This window comes from Fistularia commersonii, chromosome 25 (assembly GCF_037954325.1).
Source record: "Fistularia commersonii isolate RoL2024-O1a breed Wild chromosome 25, RoL_Fcom_v1.0, whole genome shotgun sequence".
NCBI lineage: Eukaryota > Metazoa > Chordata > Actinopteri > Syngnathiformes > Fistulariidae > Fistularia > Fistularia commersonii.
Genome location: NC_141308.1, coordinates 1,818,540 through 1,843,999, shown reverse-complemented (window position 1 = coordinate 1,843,999; position 25,460 = coordinate 1,818,540). Strand labels below are relative to the sequence as shown.

At 40.2% G+C, this 25,460-nt stretch overlaps 1 protein-coding gene across 1 annotated transcript; it reads left to right on the top strand.

The window, feature by feature from the left end:
- On the top strand, window positions 1–25,460 carry LOC147218800 (uncharacterized). Its single transcript, XM_086172761.1, has 41 exons — window positions 1–86; window positions 240–292; window positions 382–456; window positions 1,050–1,270; window positions 1,380–1,464; window positions 2,215–2,609; window positions 3,094–3,658; window positions 3,882–4,078; window positions 4,178–4,567; window positions 4,951–5,243; window positions 5,975–6,240; window positions 6,570–6,623; window positions 6,755–6,892; window positions 6,979–7,235; window positions 7,326–7,410; window positions 7,543–7,614; window positions 10,206–10,340; window positions 10,483–10,739; window positions 10,852–10,936; window positions 11,072–11,170; window positions 11,460–11,594; window positions 11,710–11,966; window positions 12,079–12,163; window positions 12,299–12,397; window positions 12,688–12,822; window positions 12,938–13,194; window positions 13,307–13,391; window positions 13,527–13,625; window positions 13,915–14,049; window positions 14,165–14,421; window positions 14,534–14,618; window positions 14,754–14,852; window positions 15,143–15,277; window positions 15,393–15,649; window positions 15,767–15,851; window positions 15,988–18,150; window positions 20,968–21,176; window positions 21,321–21,477; window positions 21,571–21,992; window positions 22,587–22,716; window positions 24,037–25,460. Exons 1-41 carry the CDS (start codon window positions 16–18, stop codon window positions 24,177–24,179), a joined length of 9,222 nt encoding a protein of 3,073 aa, XP_086028887.1. The 5' UTR covers window positions 1–15; the 3' UTR covers window positions 24,180–25,460.

The window sequence follows — 25,460 nt, the reverse complement described above, 5'->3', positions numbered from 1 at the left end:
ATTGAAGGATCAGCCATGCTTTGTGGATTCCACGCAGATTTGCTGGTGACAGTGTCAATACTCTTTCTTACTCTGACTCCATGCAGGCAAGTCTTAAGATGAGTTATTCATATTTAAGTAAATGCAATGTGACAGATTTCGTTAACTTCTTCTTGTTCTGATCCGGTTGTTTTTTGTTTTATGTTAACAATTTTTTTTATTTTTCCACTTGAAAAGTTTTTTTTTTCTTCCCATTTCAGAGCTGAAAGCAACATTTTATCAGTTAATTTACCAGAGCGGAGACAAAACTCAGGTATTGAAATCAGCTTTGTTGAGGGATATTTTGGCCTTTCTTAATAAATTCAAATGAAAATATAAGTAAAATGTCCTCTTTTTTTATAGAATATATGACACAGTGTGACTTGAACAGAAACAATAGTGCAAGCTGTGACTGGACAATAAGACACCATGAAACAGGTAACAATGATATCATTTATTACTGTGATGGTTGTAAATTAATTAAATGTGATGGTGAGGTTAACAGCAGAAGATGGTGTGAAAGGAAACGGGCCAAATACTGGTTCACTTCATTGAAGTTATTACTATATTTACAGATAACTTCTTTGAGGCAACCTTTAATACTATTCTGCTGTTTTAGACAAGGCGTGGAACATTGGTCGATTGCTCTTTTAATCTACACACAAGCTATGACTGTGTCTTTTTACTGCATATCATGCATTGATGTAGGGCAGGCTAATGAAGTTTTATAGCATGACGATTTTATTGGGGCAATCAAGGTAATAGGCCAATCCTTGACGTTGAAAGGTACAGCTATTTTTGCATTTGAATACACTTACACGACTACAGATGTGCATTCTATTCAACTAAAACAACAACAATTGAGAGAAGAATGTTGCATTTTCAATTAAAAGACCCCCCCAAAAAAGTATATGTATATATACACACACATATACATATACATATACGTGTGTGTGTGTTTATGTGTGTGTATGACACAGATGATGGTTCCCAGTGGTTTTATGATATCTTGCAACTTCTTCTACCTGCAGATGGTGTTAAAGTGACACATTTGGAGAGTAGGACACTTGACCTGGGCAAGGCCTGTCTGGAGTTCTGGTACTTGCCCCCACTTACAGCCAAAACATATCATCTTCGAGCTCTACTAAAAAGCAACTCTGGTCTGGGAAAAATCTGGACCGCACCTGTACTGCCTCGGGATGCTTGGAGACAAGTATTTGTGCCCCTTAATATCACTGAATCAAAGACTCAGGTAAAAGGCCATGATAATTCTGTGTGCACGAACATGTATCTGAACTACATTGTGAATTTAAATATTTAATTGTGTGGATGTGCAAATAAATGATCTGCAATTTGAACAGGTTGTTCTTGAGGCCGTCCAAAACCTGTCAGAGGAAAGACAAGTCACACTATTTAACCGGATTGGAGTAAGGAGAGGCCCATGTGGTAAATACAGATATTTTTTTCACCAGTATAGAATCACCACCATGTTTTCCTTCCTGATATTTATTCCAATAACAGACTGCAAGTAAGGATACAGAAATAGGTGTATGTTTTTATCATCAACCGCACGTGATAGTATCCCAAAATTAATGTCACATGATTTCATTGTTGTGTAGTACGTGACAGTGGTTATGTTTTCTGCAAAACATAAACATTTTCAGATAGACTAACATCTCAGATACCTCACTAAAAAACAATTGTTGCCTGTGGCAGAAAAGTGCATCATCCCTGCTGTGTAATATAACAGCAAAGACTAATTAAATTATTCTACATAAAGTTTATGACACATAAATGACAGTAGTCTGTCTCTTGTCAAAGGTATGGATGGCCCACTGTCAGTATCATGGACAATCCTGGCTTTTTTTCAGAATTCGAATGCAGGCATGTTATTAAACCATGATTTAACCAATTACCTGCCAAGTTAAAACTGATATCATAACTCTTTATAGTTACTGACTAAAGTTGACTTTGACTTTTGACTTAAACAATGTTCAAATTCTTTATGGCAATAAAATGCCCCTGGTAATTTTAATAACATTTATTAAACAGATGTTTATCATTTAGAGATAAAATGTGTGTCTCTAGGGAAGTCAGGTAATAGTTTCATTGAAACAGTGGACATAAAAGTAAAGGCTTATTTCCTGACTTTTTGTGATTATAAAATGATTGCATAATCACTCATGTCTCCAACAGGACACCAGTGTGAATCTAAAACCGAATCATGGACGGATGAATCCACTCTTTGCTTTTGTTCTTTGGGCCAACTGTCCTGCTCTCCTTCACCTTGCCCCAGGGGTCAAATCTGTGATTATCAAAAACAAATCTCGACACGTGTTTCTACCTCTGGGATGTGTACTATCCACAGTGACACAGATTGCAGTACATTTGATGGGGTTCTATTCCGCTTCATGGCCCCTTGCACCTACATATTGGCAAAGACCTGCTCCGTTACGGACTGGCCAGTGTTCAGTGTGGAGGTGGTCAATGTGCAAAGTGGGAATTCATCCTTGCCGACTGTTCAGCAGGTCAATATGAACATGAAGCATGTCACGGTATCACTGTTAAGAAGACAGACACATCGAGTTGTGGTAAGTTACTTTGAAGAAGAGGGAAAATAATACCTTTGATATCAATGATTAAAAGGATGAAGATGATATGACCATTCTTGGGGGTAAATTTATTAGTCAAAAAGAAAAACCTTCAAACAGTATATTGCCAATCAACAAAGTGCTTGTGCATGTAATCATTTGTTGAGTTTCTTTCAACTAATTAAGTGAAAATCTTTATCACTTTGCCAAAGTTGTAGGTGTTGTGGTTTTTCCACATTTTGAGATCTGGTTTGTTTGGGATTCTTTTGTGATGACTGTTAAGACAATGGATTGCTTGGAGCGCATTCTATATACGCAACCTATTGCACTGATAAATTGAATGTGTAGATGCATACATGCCCTTGAATGTTATTATGGTCTAATCATTTGTTACTGCCTGTTAAATGACACTTTTTGAAAAATGTCAGATACAATGAATATACACTGCGAGCAGGAAGGAAGTTTACTTTCTATTATCCCTTAGGTTAATGGAGTCTCGAAAAAGCTCCCTCTGACCCTCAACGGCGACACAGTCAACATCAGGAGCAATCCAGCAGCTGTTGAATTAAAAACCAGCTTTGGGCTTTCTGTATCATTAGACAGTGCAGGGGCTGTCCATATCACTTTGCCTTCAAATTACTCTGAAAAAGTCTGTGGCTTATGTGGCAACTTTAACAACCTGAAAGAAGATGATTTCAGAGAACCTGATGGTACATACGCCCAGGATGCTACTGCTTTAGTAAAAAGCTGGCAGACAAGGGGGACCAACTCCTCCTGTGAAACCACTCTAGTACCTCACCAATGTGGCCCACTGGAACAGGCTGAGTATGCCAGTGAACTGTACTGTGGAAGTCTCCTCTCTGTTACTGGGCCCTTATCCACATGTCTGTCAGTGCTGGGAGCAGAGAGCTACTTCAGGGGTTGTGTGGCCAGCATGTGCTCTACTCATGGTGACTTATCCGTGTTGTGCAAGACATTCCAGAACTATGCCAGTATCTGCCAAGAGGCTGGAGTGACTGTACCTGGATGGAGGAATTTTACACTTTGTCGTATGTTACCTATTCGCTAACTGCACTCCTTTCTCTGACTTTTGCTATTAGCATATAGATTTGCAAGATCTTCATTTAGATTTGCAAGATCTTCATTTGGTTAGTCTATTTCATCAACAGGTTCTCCAAAGGTCTTACACAAAACTTTCAAAAAGGACAGCTCTTTTTCAAAACAGAAACGTGATGACAGTTAAAACTTCAATCTACTGTGTTACCCCCACAGCCCTTCAGTGCGGACCGAACAGCCACTACGACTCATGTGCTGTGGGATGTCCCAAAGTGTGCTCCAGTCATGATTTGGCTCGGTCCTGCGGACGCTGTGTGGAACGATGTGAGTGTGACTCTGGCTTTAAACTCAGTGGAGGGAAATGTGTCCTTGCAGAGGACTGCGGATGTTGGATTAATGGAAAACACTATGAAGTAAGTGGCATACATGCAGAAGAAGAGAGAACAACTCCATATTAACCTACTTGTTTGAACAGTTCCATTTTTTGAATCAACATTCTTTTTTTCTTACAGAAAGGAGAAACATTTTTAGAAGGAGAGTGCACACAGCAATGCCAGTGTCTCAATAATAATTATGTGCATTGCACTAAAAATCAGTGTGCGGATAATCAGGTTTGCAGAATCAAGGATGGGGTCAAAGGCTGCTTCCCTTTCAAACCTGCCACCTGCAGTGTGTACGGTGATCCACACTATATCACCTTTGATGGAATGGCTTATGACTTCCAAGGAGGATGTACTTATATTCTGACCACTACATGTGGAAGTGAAAGTTCAATACAGTTCACTGTGACAGGACACACTATGACTAATCCCCTTCAGAACTTTACACAGTCTAAACTTGAAGCTGTGGATCTTCAGGTGCATGACTTGTTTCTCAGACTGAATCAGAGCAGTGAGGTCTCAGTAAGTGAAATCTTTCTTTTGTGTAATTCACAGTTTTCTGTTTTAGTCATTCTGAAGTGTAGGCTATTAATGGCAGTCGGGCTATTCTGAGAATGCCAAAGAGCAATTTAGGGTGCCATTAGGTACATATCCATACATCATTAATGACACATGATAATGACTATAGTAGTTGTTCGATCATTGTATAAGCTATGACTTTGTGTCACTTTGTGAAAGGAAATATTTTTAGTCACTTGAATTTACAAGAATTTACCAGCTAATAATAAAGTGGTTTGACTTTCCCTTTGAAGGTTCATGTAAAACTAACCATTTCATTTTATTACAAAAAAATGATGATGTCTATAGCGAAAGAACTAATGATGACTTCTTTTTTTTTATCTTAGGTGAATAATATTCAAATTGAACTCCCCTATTTCAGCAGTGGTACCTATGGATCAGTAAAGGTTTACCAAAATAATACTTTTATTACCTTGGAGACAACATTTGGTCTCAGACTGATGATAGATGGGCAAAAAAGACTATTCCTGCAGATAGATGAGCGGTATAAATATGAACTTTGTGGACTGTGTGGCACATATTCTGGACAGCAAGATGATGACTTCATGAAACCAGGAGGCCAAAATGCTACTGATCCATTTGAATTTGGAGACAGCTGGAGGGTAATGGATAATACTGAGTAAGTCATCTTTATTATAATGACACAATTTACAAAATAAAAGTAATTTTTTAAATTGTGTTTTATGGATACAAAAACTGGCTATGCAAAATTCTAGACATCAATTTGACACATCCATACAGTTTGTCATATCCATAAGATTTGAAAGAGTTGCATGAAATAAGATTATATCTCATATTTTGATATGTATGTATTTTTTATATCTATGTTTCAATACTTTTAACATGCAAATCAGTATCAACCAATGTATCAAAAAAGATTCAATCAAATGATGAAATGGAAACATATTTGAACAAATGTTAATACTCTGTGACCAAATAGGATACAATTTTTCACAAAAATTAGAATCACTCGAATAAAGCAATCTGCAATTGCATTTTATCCAACATTTACTATGGGTCTAAAATCTGCATTGATTTGTGAATGATTAATATTCTAATTTGTGTTGGTCCAGACTTTCCGCATTATATCACATATCAAGTTGACGAATCTCAAACTTGAAAATTAGCAAAAATATTAAGTCACACTGAGGAAGAGACATATTGATGGAAAACCATTATAAAATCATAATTATTTGAACACTGTAAAGTGTCATTGTGTGCATCCAAGATACATGGGTGTATATTTAAATTGACGATAGCAATAATTTTTACATATACTTTTATAATCGAACATAAGGCATGCATCAACAGGTAACATTCATATACAAACCTCAAATCCTTCTCCTCTAGGTGTGTGGTCCATCCAAATGATCCCAAACTTTGTAATTACGATGAGGAGAATGAAGCCTATAATAAGTGTTACACAATACTGGAAGATGCCTTCAGACCTTGCCACGAAACTATTCACCCAAGCATCTTTGTGAATAGCTGTGTGTATGACTACTGTGCTACAAGTGGGAACAGTTACACCCTGTGTGAATCTATTAAGTCCTATGTCGCAGCATGCCAAGTCGCAGGAGTAAAGCTGCCCAACTGGCAGGCTGGCACAGCCTGTGGTGAGTACATGATATACATGATATGTATGATGACAAAGATTACAAAGGCAACAATAATATGATATTTGACTCACTCTCTTAACCTATTGTTTCATTACTGTTTCACTCTTACTTTACATGGTTTATAATGATGGCTTGTATAGAGACCTTGTTCTTGAGATAATTTGCTAGATGCTTAGTTGGTGATGACGAGCAGCCTATAAATCAAGTCATTCTCCCCAGAAAATGTAACTGCAATACCAAAAAGAATTCGGTCTTGAACTCATCTGCTTTTTTCCTTTGTTTGTTTGCTTTTTGTTTTGTTTTGTTTTGTTTTTGTTCATTTTCAGCTGAAATTTCAACCACTGCAAAGCCAACTTCCACACCAAAACCCGATCAAACATGTAAGAGCAGTTATTGTTGGGAGGATTTTTCTCACAATAACACATAAAGTTACCACAAGGAAGTAATTTCTTCTACAATATTTATTATGACTGTTTATTTATAATGATGTCTTCATATGTTTTTACTATAGCATGTCCAATGGCCTGCAACTTTGAAAAAAACCTGTGTGGGTGGGAGCAGCTCATACAAGACAGTTTTGATTGGACAAGACACTCGGGCCCAACTCCGTCCGATCAAACTGGGCCAAACCAAGACCACACGACTGGGGGTAAAACATATATTACATCATACCTGTTAAGATGCTGCTATGGCTTCATTGTTATTTCAAGAATCATGATGATGGCATTCTTCTAGCTGGTTTCTACATTTTCATTGAGGGAGACAATGTAACCCATGGAGACTCAGCCCGTCTGTTAAGCCCACAATGCTACTATAATGGTCCAGTCTGCCTAAACTTCTGGTACCATATGTATGGATCTTCCAAGGCAATGGCACTAAATATCTACCTGCTCAAAGACAATAAAGCTACAAAGCTGTGGTTCAAACAGAATAACCAGGGATTTCAATGGCATCAAGGAAATGTTGACATCAGTGTCTCAGGTCCTTTCCAGGTAAGTGTGGCAATTTACTAGGTTCATCTTAGAGAGGCTTTTGAAAGCTGCTCTCTCTTAATTCTTTTTTTCACATATTGCTCTCACCAGATCATTGTGGAGGCAATTCGAGGCTCAAACCCTGAATCAGACATGGCAATAGATGATATTTCCATTTCCTCTGGATTATGTTCAGGTGCAACAAAATAACGCACAAGAATTAAATGACATACACAGCCTTCAAATGGATTTGCAACTTATCAAATTTAAATACTATGAACACATAGAATGACAATGTTTTTATGGTGTCATCATTTACGTCCTCCAGTCAACTTCCCTGCCCTGGTGAATGAGATAAGACTTCCACTTACAACTCCAGATGTTCACTCCCATTACCAAGGTCAGTGTAAGGGAAGCAAAATATTTATGGGACTCGAAGTAGGGAAATGCAGACATCATGTGTGGCCACCCATTTCTAATGTTCTTCATTACTGCCAGTAGCTCTGGGTCATTCTGTGTGGCCTCTCTTATCATGTCCAGCCTGTCATTTGAGTGGGTTGGTGCTTAGATGTGTGCCTCCATGTCCTTCTCTATGTTTGCTTCCATCCTTCGGCTCAAGGAACTCCAGGACAGCATGTCAGCCTCGATAGCCTGCTACCCTAGAATTTTTTTTGACCAGACAAGGGCTTTTTGGTGGACTGTTGAATTTGCTCTGGCACATAGAGATGGTGTCAGCCCCAGTATTTATCTTGAATTAGACTAGCTTCTGTTTACTGGCAATGTGACTCTCCATTCTTCCTCTGAGCCTGACTGTTCTGTTCTATCATTTGAGGTTTCATAAAAGCAAGCAGAAAGGAGTTGTCACTGTCAGCATCACTGTCCACATCTTCACATGCCACCACATTGGTCATCTTAGTCTTACACATGTAACCCACCTAAAGGCCACTAGGACTACCACACAGGTTAAGTTATTCAATAAAATGAATGAAGAAAGGAAGGAAGCGTATGTACAGAAATAAGTCCGTTTTATGAGTTACAATTCAGGTGAAATTGTGTATTCATATGTTGATTTCTGATAAAAAAAATAAATTAAAAAAAACAATAAAAAAACAATGGAGATGACAAGGATTGAGAACCTAACAAGAAAGCAAAATAAGTGTAACTGGTCCGCTGTGGCTGCAACAGCCCAGAGGAAATATTAAGTATCACACCTTCACTGCAACCATAAACAAGCAACCTTTTGAGGAATTCACTACACACAAAATATAGCAAGATAACAATGGCAAGTGTTGTTCAATACACAGCAAAGAGGAGCCAACTCACAAGGGCTGTTAACTACACACCAATAGGAGACACAGCATAGACCAAACCAAATGTAGAAGTAAGAAGACAGAGAAATAAACACAATAATGTTTGTTGGTTTCACAAATATAGCTGGAGCTACAGGACAGAACAGCGAGTGCCTGATGGCCTGCAGATTAACGCATACTAAACATCACTAGCTTGTGAGTTTTAAGTATTATAACCTCGAAATAACGGTAAGAAAAAAGACAGTGGTGACACTAACTGTCTTGACTTCTGTAGTTTGCCTTAGCTTTCCATCCAGGTCAGCGCGAGGAAAGTACAGTCCCTCGGGACTGTTGTTCTTAAGTGCCATTTCCCCTCTGTTTCGCGCCGGCATGGCTAAGTTGTACAGGAGCTTGCCTTTGGGCGTTTTGCCGCGTGAATGCTGTTTAAAAAAAAATACTAAGGAATCCGTGCTGTGAGCTACCAGCATCACGTCATGTCACAGGACCATGAGGCTACCTAAAAATTAAAGGGCCAGCATTTCTTGTCACACACATGGCCCTGAAGTGCCCTGCTTTGTTGCATTTCCGACATACCTTCCCATGAACTTGACACATTTGACTATATCCATGGTCCCTGTTGCATCTTGAGCATATGTCTTGCATTCAGTGATGTTTTTGGAAGTTAATTTACATTTAATCTTTTTGACTAGAATGCTTATAAACTTTGGTCACATTATAGTCATTTTTATGTGATTGTTTTAGTCCAGTCAACAATAACTCAAAAAGGTTTTTGTCTAGTTTTAGTCAGTTGTAGTTCAAAAGTATAGTCTTTCAACAAATTAAATTAGGTCAATAACTATTGCAAACTGCTCTTGAGCAGACACCTTGTATTTCCATATTTCAACTTTTCTTTCCAAGCAGTTTTTTTCATGAATCAATGCCCTATTTCATCATACAGGCGTGTCAAAGAGAAGTAATGAAAATAGCACATCAGTAAGTTCAACACATTGTAACACATTATGAGCATTATGACCAGCTATTTTCACCAATAATTGCAATAATAAAGGAATGGTCTTAGACAAACAAGATTTCCACCCAATGGCAAATACATTTGATCTAATGATTATGCATTACTCATGGATAATAACACGGATAATAAGTGGTAACAGGGGAATCTGCTCATTACTCCAGAAAAGAAAAAACGAAAATATTCTTGCTTTGGCAATTGTTGCTTTATTTCGGAGAAACTTGCCCGGCCGTTCTTTGGACTTTGGCAGGTTTCTATTGAGAAGTTCTGGTCTCTGAGATCTGGATGTAGAAAAAAACAAAGAAAGGATAGATTTACTCTATCTCTGTGTACAACATACACCCCCTGCAAAGGATTGCAGGTGAATGCAAAACTAACAAATATAGGTATATCATAAATACTACAATGTTAAGGTAAATAGATTAATCTTAACTATCGGGTGAAATAATTTCCCGAGCATGGGATCATTAAGTTACATTTCATCTCATCTCATCTCATCTCATCTCATTCTCTGCAACTGCTCTCGTGCGTAACCATGAGGTCACTGAAAGACGACTGCATAACTATGGGAACCTAGACAGGCCTACACATGAACTTATACCACCACACATAAACTGTGAGGAAGTAACATGAATCAGTCTTTGTTAATGCCACTTTTGTTGTTTTTCCATGTAGGTTGCAACTTCGACTGTAGCTTTGATAGCAGCCTTTGCAACTGGACGCAAACAGTCACAGACGCCTTTGACTGGACATGGCACAGTGGCTCTACACCCAGCCTAATGACTGGACCCTCAGCTGACCACACTGGTGGTATAAAAAAAATATAATGTTTTTAGATTATAAAGGGGAACATGATAAATATAAGATACAGTTAATATTGTCAGGTAAATATATCCCTCTCTAACTACACTAAATGTTTGTTGATGTTTTTTTTCTCCTTCCCCTCATCTAGATGGGCACTATCTTTACATTGAGGCCAGCAGTGCTACATACGGAGACACGGCTCGTCTAATTAGTTCTGAGTGTTCTGATTCTGGCCCTCAGTGTCTTCAGTTCTGGTACCATATGTATGGCTCAGCAGATACAATGGGCCTCCATGTCTATTTGCTACAAAACAGAAAGGCTAATGCCGTATGGCGGAAATGGAATGATCAAGGAAATATTTGGCATTTGGCTCAGGTGGATTTGACCACAAAGGGACCCTTTCAAGTGAGTCATTTTGATTTGCCATTGAACATATTTCACAATTGCCACTCGATTGGATTGTAATTTAAAATCATAACATGTGACTCCCAAAGATAAAGTATCTTTCCTTACTTAGATCATCTTTGAGGGGAGACGGGGTTCCAATGAAGAATCTGATGTAGCTATTGATGATGTCAAGCTCTATCGAGGCCATTGCTCTGGTAAGAAGGATACTCCATAAGGATAGTTAAATCATACAAGCTTGTTATACTGATCAAATTGTTGCAAAATGTAATGATCCTTTGTCATAAATCCTCTGCAAAACATTTTAAATTGAATATTATCTTGCCTTGCAGATGCAGGTGGTATACAACCAACAAGACCTTCAGTTTCACAGCCTCCTGCACTAAATGTTACGGTTACCTCCCTTGTACCAAGTCTGCCACTTAACACAGGTATATTAAAAGCGGTGCAGCAGCACTTGCGCCAAGGTCTTGCATTATTTATGCTACTTGTTCCCTGACTTTTGGTAATTGTATCTTCCATACCCATCTTTTTGGTAATTTCTCTTTTACTGGTAGGAAATGTGAATATTTGAAGATTGACCAGAAGCTCCTACAGGATGAAATATTTGTTAAAAAGGCAAAAGATACTGATCAATTATGTTTGTGTACACCAGCTACTATAAGTTGCATCAAAATGTTACTTTGTTACTGCTATTTCTTTGCCTTGTTTCCCATATAGCCTGCAGCTTCAGCTGTAGCTTTGACATCAGCCTTTGCCATTGGAACCAGATGATCACGGATGCTTTTGACTGGACATGGCACACTGGTTCTACACCCAGCCTGATGACAGGCCCCTCGGCGGACCACAGTGGCGGTACAGCACTGTCTTTTTGCATCATATTGTAAAGGGGAACAGGTTGCAAGTTAGTTGGCATTGGCTCCCACGATTGAAACTGTATTTGAATCTGTTTTTTCTTCTCCCCATCTAGATGGACACTATCTTTACATTGAGGCCAGCAGTGCTACATACGGAGACACGGCTCGTCTAATTAGTTCCGAGTGTTCTGATTCTGGCCCTCAGTGTCTTCAGTTCTGGTACCATATGTATGGCTCAGCAGATACAATGGGCCTCCATGTCTATTTGCTACAAAACAGAAAGGCTAATGCCGTATGGCGGAAAAGGAATGATCAGGGATATATTTGGCATTTGGCTCAGGTGGATTTGACCACAAGGGGACCCTTTCAAGTGAGTCATTTTGATTTGCCATTGAACATATTTCACAATTTTAACCCGATTGGATTGTAATTTAAAATCATAACATGTGACTCCCAAAGATAAAGTATCTTTCCTTACTTAGATCATCTTTGAGGGGAGACGGGGTTCCAATGAAGAATCTGATGTAGCTATTGATGATGTCAAGCTCTATCGAGGCCATTGCTCTGGTAAGAAGGATACTCCATAAGGATAGTTAAATCATACAAGCTTGTTATACTGATCAAATTGTTGCAAAATGTAATGATCCTTTGTCATAAATCCTCTGCAAACGATTTTAAATTGAATATTACCTTGCCTTGCAGATGCAGGTGGTATACAACCAACTAGACCTGCAGTTTCAGAGCCTCCTGTACTAAATGTTACGGTTACCTCGCCTGTACCAGGTCTGCCACTTAACCCAGGTATATTAAAAGCCACGCAGCAGCACTTTTGCCAAGGTCTTGCATTATGTATGCTACTTGTTCCCTGACTTTTGGTAATTGTATCTTCCATACCAAATATTTGGTCATTTTTTTCTTTTACTGGTGGAAAATGTGAATATTTGAAGATGGACCAGAAGCTTCTACAGGATGAAATATTTGTTAAAAAGGCAAAAGATACTGATCAATTATGTTTGTGTACACCAGCTACTATAAGTTGCATCAAAATGTTACTTTGTTACTGCTATTTCTTTGCCTTGTTTCCCGTATAGCCTGCAGCTTCAGCTGTAGCTTTGACAACAGCCTTTGCCATTGGAACCAGATGATCACGGATGCTTTTGACTGGACATGGCACACTGGTTCTACACCCAGCCTGATGACAGGCCCCTCGGCGGACCACAGTGGCGGTACAGCACTGTCTTTTTGCATCATATTGTAAAGGGGAACAGGATGCAAGTCAGTTGGCATTGGCTCCCACGATTGAAACTGTATTTGAATCTGTTTTTTCTTCTCTCCATCTAGATGGACACTATCTTTACATTGAGGCCAGCAGTGCTACATACGGAGACACGGCTCGTCTAATTAGTTCCGAGTGTTCTGATTCTGGCCCTCAGTGTCTTCAGTTCTGGTACCATATGTATGGCTCAGCAGATACAATGGGCCTCCATGTCTATTTGCTACAAAACAGAAAGGCTAATGCCGTATGGCGGAAAAGGAATGATCAAGGAAATATTTGGCATTTGGCTCAGGTGGATTTGACCACAAGGGGACCCTTTCAAGTGAGTCATTTTGATTTGCCATTGAACATATTTCACAATTGCCACTCGATTGGATTGTAATTTAAAATCATAACATGTGACTCCCAAAGATAAAGTATCTTTCCTTACTTAGATCATCTTTGAGGGGAGACGGGGTTCCAATGAAGAATCTGATGTAGCTATTGATGATGTCAAGCTCTATCGAGGCCATTGCTCTGGTAAGAAGGATACTCCATAAGGATAGTTAAATCATACAAGCTTGTTATACTGATCAAATTGTTGCAAAATGTAATGATCCTTTGTCATAAATCCTCTGCAAAACATTTTAAATTGAATATTATCTTGCCTTGCAGATGCAGGTGGTATACAACCAACAAGACCTTCAGTTTCACAGCCTCCTGCACTAAATGTTACGGTTACCTCCCTTGTACCAAGTCTGCCACTTAACCCAGGTATATTAAAAGCGGTGCAGCAGCACTTGCGCCAAGGTCTTGCATTATTTATGCTACTTGTTCCCTGACTTTTGGTAATTGTATCTTCCATACCCATCTTTTTGGTAATTTCTCTTTTACTGGTAGGAAATGTGAATATTTGAAGATTGACCAGAAGCTCCTACAGGATGAAATATTTGTTAAAAAGGCAAAAGATACTGATCAATTATGTTTGTGTACACCAGCTACTATAAGTTGCATCAAAATGTTACTTTGTTACTGCTATTTCTTTGCCTTGTTTCCCATATAGCCTGCAGCTTCAGCTGTAGCTTTGACATCAGCCTTTGCCATTGGAACCAGATGATCACGGATGCTTTTGACTGGACATGGCACACTGGTTCTACACCCAGCCTGATGACAGGCCCCTCGGCGGACCACAGTGGCGGTACAGCACTGTCTTTTTGCATCATATTGTAAAGGGGAACAGGATGCAAGTTAGTTGGCATTGGCTCCCACGATTGAAACTGTATTTGAATCTGTTTTTTCTTCTCCCCATCTAGATGGACACTATCTTTACATTGAGGCCAGCAGTGCTACATACGGAGACACGGCTCGTCTAATTAGTTCCGAGTGTTCTGATTCTGGCCCTCAGTGTCTTCAGTTCTGGTACCATATGTATGGCTCAGCAGATACAATGGGCCTCCATGTCTATTTGCTACAAAACAGAAAGGCTAATGCCGTATGGCGGAAAAGGAATGATCAAGGAAATATTTGGCACTTGGCTCAGGTGGATTTGACCACAAGGGGACCCTTTCAAGTGAGTCATTTTGATTTGCCATTGAACATATTTCACAATTTTAACCCGATTGGATTGTAATTTAAAATCATAACATGTGACTCCCAAAGATAAAGTATCTTTCCTTACTTAGATCATCTTTGAGGGGAGACGGGGTTCCAATGAAGAATCTGATGTAGCTATTGATGATGTCAAGCTCTATCGAGGCCATTGCTCTGGTAAGAAGGATACTCCATAAGGATAGTTAAATCATACAAGCTTGTTATACTGATCAAATTGTTGCAAAATGTAATGATCCTTTGTCATAAATCCTCTGCAAACGATTTTAAATTGAATATTACCTTGCCTTGCAGATGCAGGTGGTATACAACCAACTAGACCTGCAGTTTCAGAGCCTCCTGTACTAAATGTTACGGTTACCTCGCCTGTACCAGGTCTGCCACTTAACCCAGGTATATTAAAAGCCACGCAGCAGCACTTTTGCCAAGGTCTTGCGTTATGTATGCTACTTGTTCCCTGACTTTTGGTAATTGTATCTTCCATACCAAATATTTGGTCATTTTTTTCTTTTACTGGTGGAAAATGTGAATATTTGAAGATGGACCAGAAGCTTCTACAGGATGAAATATTTGTTAAAAAGGCAAAAGATACTGATCAATTATGTTTGTGTACACCAGCTACTATAAGTTGTATCAAAATGTTACTTTGTTACTGCTATTTCTTTGCCTTGTTTCCCGTATAGCCTGCAGCTTCAGCTGTAGCTTTGACAACAGCCTTTGCCATTGGAACCAGATGATCACGGATGCTTTTGACTGGACATGGCACACTGGTTCTACACCCAGCCTGATGACAGGCCCCTCGGCGGACCACAGTGGCGGTACAGCACTGTCTTTTTGCATCATATTGTAAAGGGGAACAGGATGCAAGTTAGTTGGCATTGGCTCCCACGATTGAAACTGTATTTGAATCTGTTTTTTCTTCTCTCCATCTAGATGGACACTATCTTTACATTGAGGCCAGCAGTGCTACATACGGAGACACGGCTCGTCTAATTAGTTCCGAGTGTTCTGATTCTGGCCCTCAGTGTCTTCAGTTCTGGTACCATATGTATGGCTCAGCAGATACAATGGGCCTCCATGTCTATTTGCTACAAAACAGAAAGGCTAATGCCATATGGCAGAAAAGGAATGATCAAGGAAATATTTGGCATTTGGCTCAGGTGGATATGACCACAAGGGGACCCTTTCAAGTGAGTCATTTTGATTTGCCATTGAACATATTTCACAATTTTAACCCGATGGGCTTGTAATTTAAAATCATAACATGTGACTCCCAAAGATAAAGTATCTTTCCTTACTTTACTTAGATCATCTTTGAGGGGAGACGGGGTTCCAATGAAGAATCTGATGTAGCTATTGATGATGTCAAGCTCTATCGAGGCCATTGCTCTGGTAAAAAGGGATACCCCATAAGGATAATTAAATCATACAAGCTTGTTATACTGATCAAATTGTTGCAAAATGTAATGATCCATTATCATAAATCCTCTACAAAATATGTGACATTAAATATTAACTTGCCTTGTAGATGTAGGTGGTATACAACCAACAAGACCAACAGAGACTCAACGACAAACAACAGTCCATCCACAACCTACAACCACAAATAAACCGATACCTTCGACGACAAATCATTCAGAGCCACAGACAACACTTGGACCACAAACACCAACCCATAGACCCAAGCCTCCATCTGAATCTCTGCCAGATCCACCAACTACTACTATTGACGGACATCACACTAAACAACAACCAACTGCTTATCAACCAGAACCCACAATTGAAGTTCTGCCACAAACTACAGTCAATCCACAATCCCCATCAACAACTCAGCCAACAACTTTAACTGCAACTCAAACACAACCTCAGACATCAGTCAAACCACAAGCACCAACTACAGCAAGACCAGAACCCCCCACTGAAAGTCAACCCCAGAAACAAACAACTACAAAACCACGACCGCCAACTGTAACTCCAAACAAACCTGAGCCTATAACCACTACATCGCAGCACACAAGGGTCAGTTTTCAGTCAACAACAACTACTAAACCAGCCCCCCCTGAGCTACCAACAAATACCCCACACATTACCACAACAGACAGACCACAAGCACAAACTACAGCAAGACCAGAACCTCCAACCGAAAATCAACCCCAGCAACAAACAACTACAAAACCACCACCGTCAACTGTAACGCCAAACAAACCTGAGCCTACAACCACTACACCGCAGCACACAAGGGTCAGTTTTCAGTCAACAACAACTATTAAACCAGCCCCCCCTGAGCTACTAACAGAGACCCCACAAATTAACACAACGGACAGACCACAAGCACAAACTACAGCAAGACCAAAACCTCCCACTGAAAATCAACCCCAGCAACAAACAACTATAAAACCCCAACCGCCAACCGCAGCTCCAACAAAACCTGAGCCTATAACCACTACATCGCAGCTCACAAGAGTCAGTTTCCAGTCAACAACAGCTATTAAACCAGCTCCCCCTGAGCTACCTACGGAGACCCCACAAGTTAACACAACGTACAGACCACAAGCACAAACAACAGTAAGACCAGAACCCCCCACTGAAAGTCAACCCCAGAAACAAACAACTACAAAACCACGACCGCCAACTGTAACTCCCAACAAACCTGAGCCTATAACCACTACATCGCAGCACACAAGGGTCAGTTTTCAGTCAACAACAGCTATTAAACCAGCCCCCCCTGAGCTACCAACAAATACCCCACACATTACCACAACAGACAGACCACAAGCACAAACTACAGCAAGACCAGAACCTCCAACCGAAAATCAACCCCAGCAACAAACAACTACAAAACCACCACCGTCAACTGTAATGCCAAACAAACCTGAGCCTACAACCACTACACCGCAGCACACAAGGGTCAGTTTTCAGTCAACAACCACTATTAAACCAGCCCCCCCTGAGCTACCAACAGAGACCCCACAAATTAACACAACGGACAGACCACAAGCACAAACTACAGCAAGACCAAAACCTCCCACTGAAAATCAACCCCAGCAACAAACAACTATAAAACCCCAACCGCCAACCGCAGCTCCAACAAAACCTGAGCCTATAACCACTATATCGCAGCTCACAAGAGTCAGTTTCCAGTCAACAACAGCTATTAAACCAGCCCCCCCTGAGCTACCAACAAATACCCCACACATTACCACAACAGACAGACCACAAGCACAAACTACAGCAAGACCAGAACCTCCGACCGAAAATCAACCCCAGCAACAAACAACTACAAAACCACATCCGTCAACTGTAATGCCAAACAAACCTGAGCCTACAACCACTACACCGCAGCACACAAGGGTCAGTTTTCAGTCAACAACCACTATTAAACCAGCCCCCCCTGAGCTACCAACAGAGACCCCACAAATTAACACAACGGACAGACCACAAGCACAAACAACAGTAAGACCAGAACCCCCCACTGAAAGTCAACCCCAGAAACAAACAACTACGAAACCACAACCGCCAACTGTAACTCCCAACAAACCTGAGCCTATAACCACTACATCGCAGCTCACAAGGGTCAGTTTTCAGTCAACAACAGCTATTAAACCAGCCCCCCCTGAGCTACCTACAAATACCCCACAAATTAACACAACGGACAGACCACAGTTCCCAACTTCAACTGGAGTAGTAATAAGTAAGTAAAACATTTGCTTATCAAAAAATCTGTTCTACTATTATTCAGATCTTAGAGCTAGCAAAGTTCTCTCTGCAATTGCTTACAAATTAAAATACATGCTTTTTATTTCTCGCTTTTATTTCATGTTAACATGCAAGTGGTAATTTGTGCAGGCTTCAATGGGCATGTTGGTGAAGGCAATAGAGGGGATGAAGTGATGGGCAAATTTGGTACACAGAATAGGAATGCAGAGGGACAAATGGTGATAGATTTTCGAAAATAGATGGAAATGGCGTAGTGAACAGTTTTTTCACTACAGAAAACAGGAACATGGGGCAAGAGCAGACGTAGGAACACACAGGTAGACTATATCTTGTATCAGCAAGATAACCTGAAAGAAATCAGTGAGTAGTTGTAGGTGAGAGAGTAGCCAGATAGCATAGGATGGTGGTATGTAGGGTGACTCTGGTGACAATGAAGATCAAGAAGACAAAGGCAGAGCAGAGGAGAAAGTGGTGGAAGCTGAAAGGGGAGGAGTGTTGTATAGTTTTCAGGGAGGAGTTGAGAAAGGCTCTGGGTGGTCAGGGTGAGCTTCCAGATGATTGGACAACTACAGCTAGTGTTATCAGGGAGACAGGTAGAAGAGTACTTGGTGTGTCATCTGGTAGGAAACTAGATAAGGAGACTTGATGGTGGAATGAGGAAGTGCAGGAGTGTATACAGAGAAAGCGGTTAGCGAAGAAGAAGTGGGATACTGAGAGGACTGAAGAGAACAGACAGGAGTTCAGGGAGGTGCGGCGAAAGGTAAAGATAGAGGTAGCAAAGGCAAAACAAAGGGCTTATGATGACTTGTATGCTCGGTTGGATAGTAAGGAGGGTGAGAATGATCTATACAGGTTGGCGAAACAGAGAGATAAAGATGGAAAGGATGTCCAACAGGTCCGGGTGATAAAGGACAGAGAGGGAAATGTATTGACAGATGCTAGAAGAGTGATGGGAAGATGGAAAGAGTACTTTGAAGAACTGATGAATGTGAAAAATGAAAGCGAGGCAAGGGTAGAAGAGGTGATTATCGTAGACCACAAAGTAGCAAAAATTAGTAAAAGTGAAGTGAGGAAGGCATTGAGGAGGATGAAGAGTGGAAAAGCAGTTGGTCCTGATGATATACCTGTGGAGGTGTGGAAGTGTCTAGGAGAGGCAGCGGTAGATTTTCTGACTAGATTATTCAACAGGATCTTAGAGAGTGAGAAGATGCCTGAAGAATGGAGACAAAGTGTGATGGTGCCTATTTATAAGAATAGAGGGGATGTGCAGAATTGTGGCAACTACAGAGGGATAAAGTTGATGAGCCATACAATGAAGTTATGGGAAAGAGTAGTGGAAACTAGACCGAGAGCAGAAGTCAGCATTTGTGAACAGCAGTGTGTTTTCATGCCTAGAAAGAGTACTACAGATGCAGTATTTGCTTTGAGAATGCTAACAGAGAAGTACGGAGAAAGCCAAAGGGAGGTGCATTGTTTTTTTAGACCTAGAAAAAGTATATGACAGGGTGCCAAGAGAGGAGCTCTGGTATGGTATGAGGAAATCTGGAGTGGCCAAGAAGTATGTTAGACTGGTGAGGACATGTATGCTAGCTGTGAGACTGTGGTGCAGCGTGCTGTAGGAGTCACAGAAAAGTTCGAGGAGGAGGTGGGACTTCATCAGGGATGAGCTGTGAGCCCCCTCTTGTTTGCAGTGGTGGAAGACAGGCTGACAGATGAGGTTTAGAGAGGAATCTCCATGGACCATAATGTTTGCAGATGGCATTGTGTAGTGAGAGCAGAGAACAGGTTGAGGAAAATCTAGAAATGGCAGTATGCGCTGGAAAGGAGAGGAATGAAAGTTAGTCACAGCAAGACAGAGTATATATGTGTGAATGAGAGGAACTCAGATGGAACGGTGAGGCTACAGGGAGTGGATATCAAGACTTTGGAGGATTTCAGGTGCTTGGGGTCAACAGTCCAGAAAAACAGAGAAGAGGTGAAGAGACAGGTTCAAGCAGGTTGGAATGGGGAGAAAAGTGTCAGAGGTGCTTGCGATAGAAGACTATCAGCCAGAATGATAGGAAAGGTCTACAGACAGTGGTGAGACACGCAATGCTGGATGGCATAGAAACAGCCAAAAGAAAGGAGGCAAAGCTAGAGGTTGCAGAGATGAAGATGCTAAAGTTCTTTTTGGGAGTGACCAGGATGGATAGGATCAGGAATGAGTCTATCAGAGGGACAGCACATGTTAGATGTTTTGGACAGGTCAGAGAAGCCAGACTGAGATGCTTCAGTCATGCACAGAGGAGGGATAGTGAATATATTGGAAATGGTTCCAATATATATACATGGAATATATTGGGAATGGTGATTCTGGAAATGGAGCTGCCAGGTAGGAGCTCTCAATGAAGACCAAAGAGAAGATTTATGAACGTAGTGAGAGAGGATATGAAGATAGTTGGTGTAAGAGAGAAGGATACATAGGGTTAGATGGAGAAGGTTGATTCTCTGTGGCGACCCCTGAAGGGAAAAGCAGAAAGAAAGAAAGAAAGAAAGAAAGAAAGAAAGAAAGAAAGAAAGAAAGAAAGAAAGAAAGAAAGAAAGAAAGAGTATAATGTCACAGCCTTGGGGCAAATCAGCTAAATAATGTTAAACATTTTGGTGTGATGTAGTATAGTAAAACACCATATTAGCAATGGATATTATTGATCTGATAGGAAGCATTTTTTGCAGAGCTGTTTAATTTTAACCAACTCATTTTCTAGGTATATATAATACACGAGTGCGCCTGCCTTTTCTTTTATCTCCCCAGTACCCTCTTGTCCAGAGAACGCACATTACACCACTTGCATCCCTGCCTGCCAACCAACCTGTACTTTTTTGCATGGTCAACCAGACTGTGCTGAAAATGGAAGCTGTGAGCAAGGATGTGTATGCAATGATGGCTATGTGCTGAAAAATCATATATGTGTGCCAATCCACCAGTGTGGATGTGTTGACCAAAATGGTAACACATACAATGTAAGTGCCAGTCCAGAAGATCTGTAAATTCGTTACACAAATAATTGCCTTGATATTCAAAGACCTCACTCGCATTCTGAATACTCTACCTTTATTGCCCAGGAATGGCAAATATCAATTTAATTATTATATCCTCTTATTTAGTTCAGTGATATGTGGTACACCAACCACTGCAGCCAGAGATGCAAATGTGAGCGAGATGATTCTGTGGGGGAGATTGACTGCGACAACAAGGCTAAGTGTCGGGGAAATGCTATCTGCCTTAAAAAGAAGGAAAACCAGTATTACTGTCAGAATACAGGTGACATGAATTATTTCATACCACTCTGATCTAACCATGTCTTGTAATATTCTCTGAATTCTGAATAATCCGAATCTTGCTCTTGCTCTACAGGCTTTGATGAGTGCACAGTGAAAAGGGGCACAGAGTACAGAACCTTTGATGACAATAAGTATGACTTTGAAGGAGAGGACTCATACGTGCTTGTGAGAACCAACAAACTGCCACCTAATCTTCCAGATGTTTACATCGAGGTCATGAATACATTCATGGCGGGTGATGATGATCATTATCCTGATCGTGATCACAAGCATGATGGCAGAAGCAGCGATGAAGATGAAAGTAGTCTATTTAGAGATGAAGACGGTGATGATGACGATGATGTTTATGATGACGATGATGACCATGATGATGATGATGATGATGACGATGATGACGATGACGACAGTGAAGAGCATGATCGCCGTGGATCCATGGGGCTGAAGATCAAAGTGTACAATCATACAGTGGAGTTGACGAGGAAACAAAGATTAATTGTAAGTACCATACATCTTAAACAGGGGGATGAATTGATTAATTTAGTTGATAGCGATGCTATGATGGATTCTGCTCATTGATAAAGTTCTTTTGTTCTGTCGCTATAGAATTCTTTTTAATCTTAATTGTTTAACAGTGTTTTAGGGGCAGCATGGGGGTGCAGTGGTTAGTGCTGGTCCCTGGTTCGATTCCAAGGGGCTGGCCCTTCTGTGGGAGAGTGAATGTTACCCCAGTGTCTGCGTGAGTTTCCCCCCCAAAAACTTGCAGCAAGTGGATCGGAGATTCTGAATTCCCCAGATGTATAAATGAGTGAATGGTTGTCGGCCTCTTTATCAAGCTCTGTGATCTACTGGCAACCCGTCCAGGGTGTGACTTGCTTCCCGGGGGAGGTATTCCAGGCATGTCCATCTAGGAGGCGGCCACTGGGAAGACCAAGGACACGCTGGAGAGACTATGTCTCTCAGCTGGCCATTACATTTTTTCTGGAATGATGCAGTATATTGTGTAGTTAAGCCAGACAATGTTCACCCTTTCCTAAATCTATAGCTAGCTTTAGGTCCAATATTACTCCTTTTTTGTATTTGTTTCTCTAGGTGGATGGAAAGACAACATCTACTCCTAGTTCACCAAGTCCTGGTCTAAACATCCGTAAGCGACGCAGTAAGATCTATCTGGAGACTGACTTCGGCCTATCTGTGAAATTTGGTCGACGCAATCGTGCAGGTAATTGAGTTTCCCTAAATTTTATCCCTAAGGCCAGGTAGACATATGTGTGACTAATAGATCCTGCATTGTAAGCATTGTTTATTTCGATATGAGTTTGATTTGAAAATAAGTTTGGAAAGTAAACTCCAAAGCTGATAATTTGTGGTAGGTACAAACCAGTCCCAGGAAGCTAACCATTTTATGCATATATTGGTTGAAAAGTCTTTTCCCATATGGTTTACGATTCATTCATACTGTGGTTTTTATTATTAAAAAAGTCAGTCTCATTTGTGATTAAAAGTTCATCAACTCAGATACTTTGTCATAATAATGAGTCAGCCATCATTATTCATTTCATAATTTAATTGCAAGGTTTCGCTTACCAATCTGATCATGTTGAACCAGAACAACAGGAATATTTGAAAGTAGAATGTCCCATATCCCTTCCAAGAAAACATTGATCTTTGGCAGTGATCCAGATTTTAGTGAAGGTAGCAGATGATGACAGTGGTTACATGAGCAAATTCATTCTTACACTGCAAAAACACTCCATACAAATTTATTTTTATCATGTTTTAAGAAGGGAATCCTTATATGTGTTTGTTTACCTTAGAAACATTGAAACTGGGATTGTACTAAAGAAGGAGTCAGTCATTTATAAGAACATAGGGAGCATCATTCAAGTAGTGTTCCACACAAGGAGTGCGGCATTGGATTTACAAATTTTCAACTGAGGCCTGTGAAGATAAAGAGGCTGTTGCTTGGTGTTTTTAACTCCTTCAAAAGAATTAAAAATGACCCAGTAACCAAAAGATGCAATTAATTTTGAGAAATGTTGAGCCATAAATCCTAGTGACAAAAAACAGTATTTAATTTCAAATCCTTCATGCACATAATAGGGATGGTTTATTAATTGTTACAGTTGCAATAAAATAAAAGTGGTTGCTTAAATTTTGGAGCCAACAAAAACGATGTGGGAGGCTTTATTTTAAAGGTCAAATTATCTTTATTTTAAATTATACCAAATCTGGATATCTGGAAAGTTTACCAGGGTGAATAGTCTGGGGACTGACATGAGGAATTTCTCTCTCAGAGAAAAAGTGCATCTGTATGATGTTGAAAAAAATGACATCAAGACAGGTTAAATTAAATTGAGAAAGAATTTTATTATACTATTGTGCTTGCACATCAATCATTGGCCAGTTAGATCTATTTAAAAAAAAACAACAAAAAAAAACAACTGATTTTTGAATATCAATGAAAGTCAAATATCCTTGACAAGCAGTGAAAAGCAAAGGAAATTACATTCAATTGTTTTTTTCGATATTGTTCCTGCAGAAGTTACTCTTCCACATGTTTATAAAAGAAAGGTGGTCGGTCTATGTGGAAACTTTGATGGAAGAAACACAAACGACTGGATGAAGCCAGATGGCACAATGGCGAGGACTGTCCGGGAGTTCGGAGAGAGCTGGCGCATGTGAATATCAGAAAGTTCAAAGGATCCCTCACACTTAATAACTATTATATTACTATTTGCCTCCATGAAAAAAAAAATGTATGTTTTTTCCATCGTGAGACAAAAACATTGTTAAATCTGCAATGTGAGGTGAAAATTGCCAAGACACAGTGCTTACAGAAAGTTTTGCATTGCTTTCAGCCTTTCTGTCTAATAAGCAATACATGCCTGACCTACTATTTATTGAAATGTGTTGTTTATCTCCACATAGATAATTAGAATTATTATTAGAATTATCTAATGTAACAAAATGTGAACAAAGGTGTTCTCTACAGCCATTTCCATCCTTTTTGCAAAGTCTACCACCATCTGTCCCTCTGCGTTCCAATTCTGTATACCAAATCTGCCCATCACTTCTTCATTCCCTCTATTGCCTTCACCAACATGCCCCCGGAAGTCTGCACCAATTACCACTCTCTCATCTCTGGGGACATACTGCATAACTTCATCTGACTCATTCCAGAACTTCTCCTTCTCCTGAATTTCACATCCCATCTGCGGGGCATAGCCACTAACAACACCTTCAATTTCCAGTTTCAGACTCATAAGTCTATCTGACATTTCTTTCACCTCTGGAACGTTCCCAACAAACTCCTCCTTCAAGAGAACTCCTCCTCCATTTCTCTTCCTGTCAATACCATGATAGTACAACTTAAAGCATGCTCCTTAGCATCTAGCCTTACTACCTTTCCACCTGGTTTCATGGATACATAGTATATCCACCTTCCTTCTCTGCATCATGTTGACCAACTCTCTAAGTTTTCTTAGTTTTCTTTCTAACTTTCCCGATATTTAAAGCCCCTACTCTCAGTCCCAGACTTTTGCCTTTCGTCTTCTCTCTCTGCTTCCAAACACACCTTGCTCCACTCCTTCTTTGACCCACAGTAGCCCAATTTCCATTGGTTCCCTGTAGATCATCGGTACCAATGGCGGTCGTTGCTAACCCAGGCCTCAACCAATCCGGTATAATGTGGTTATTAGATTTGATTCATATATTTGGTTTTGGCAAAAATTTTAATCCAGATGCCCTTCCAGGGCCTATCCAGGCTTGGGACCAGCTCAGGGAGACATTGGCCTGTGCCGCCCTGAGGCTACATTAGATGTGTATGTGTACAAAATAAAATTATCTCTATGTAAGCACACTGCTTTGTATTAGCATACACAACAGTATACCGATTTGTGTCTTTGTAATGAACTGAATGGAATTCAATATGTAATAAATGGTAACTCAAAATGTGTGATCTTA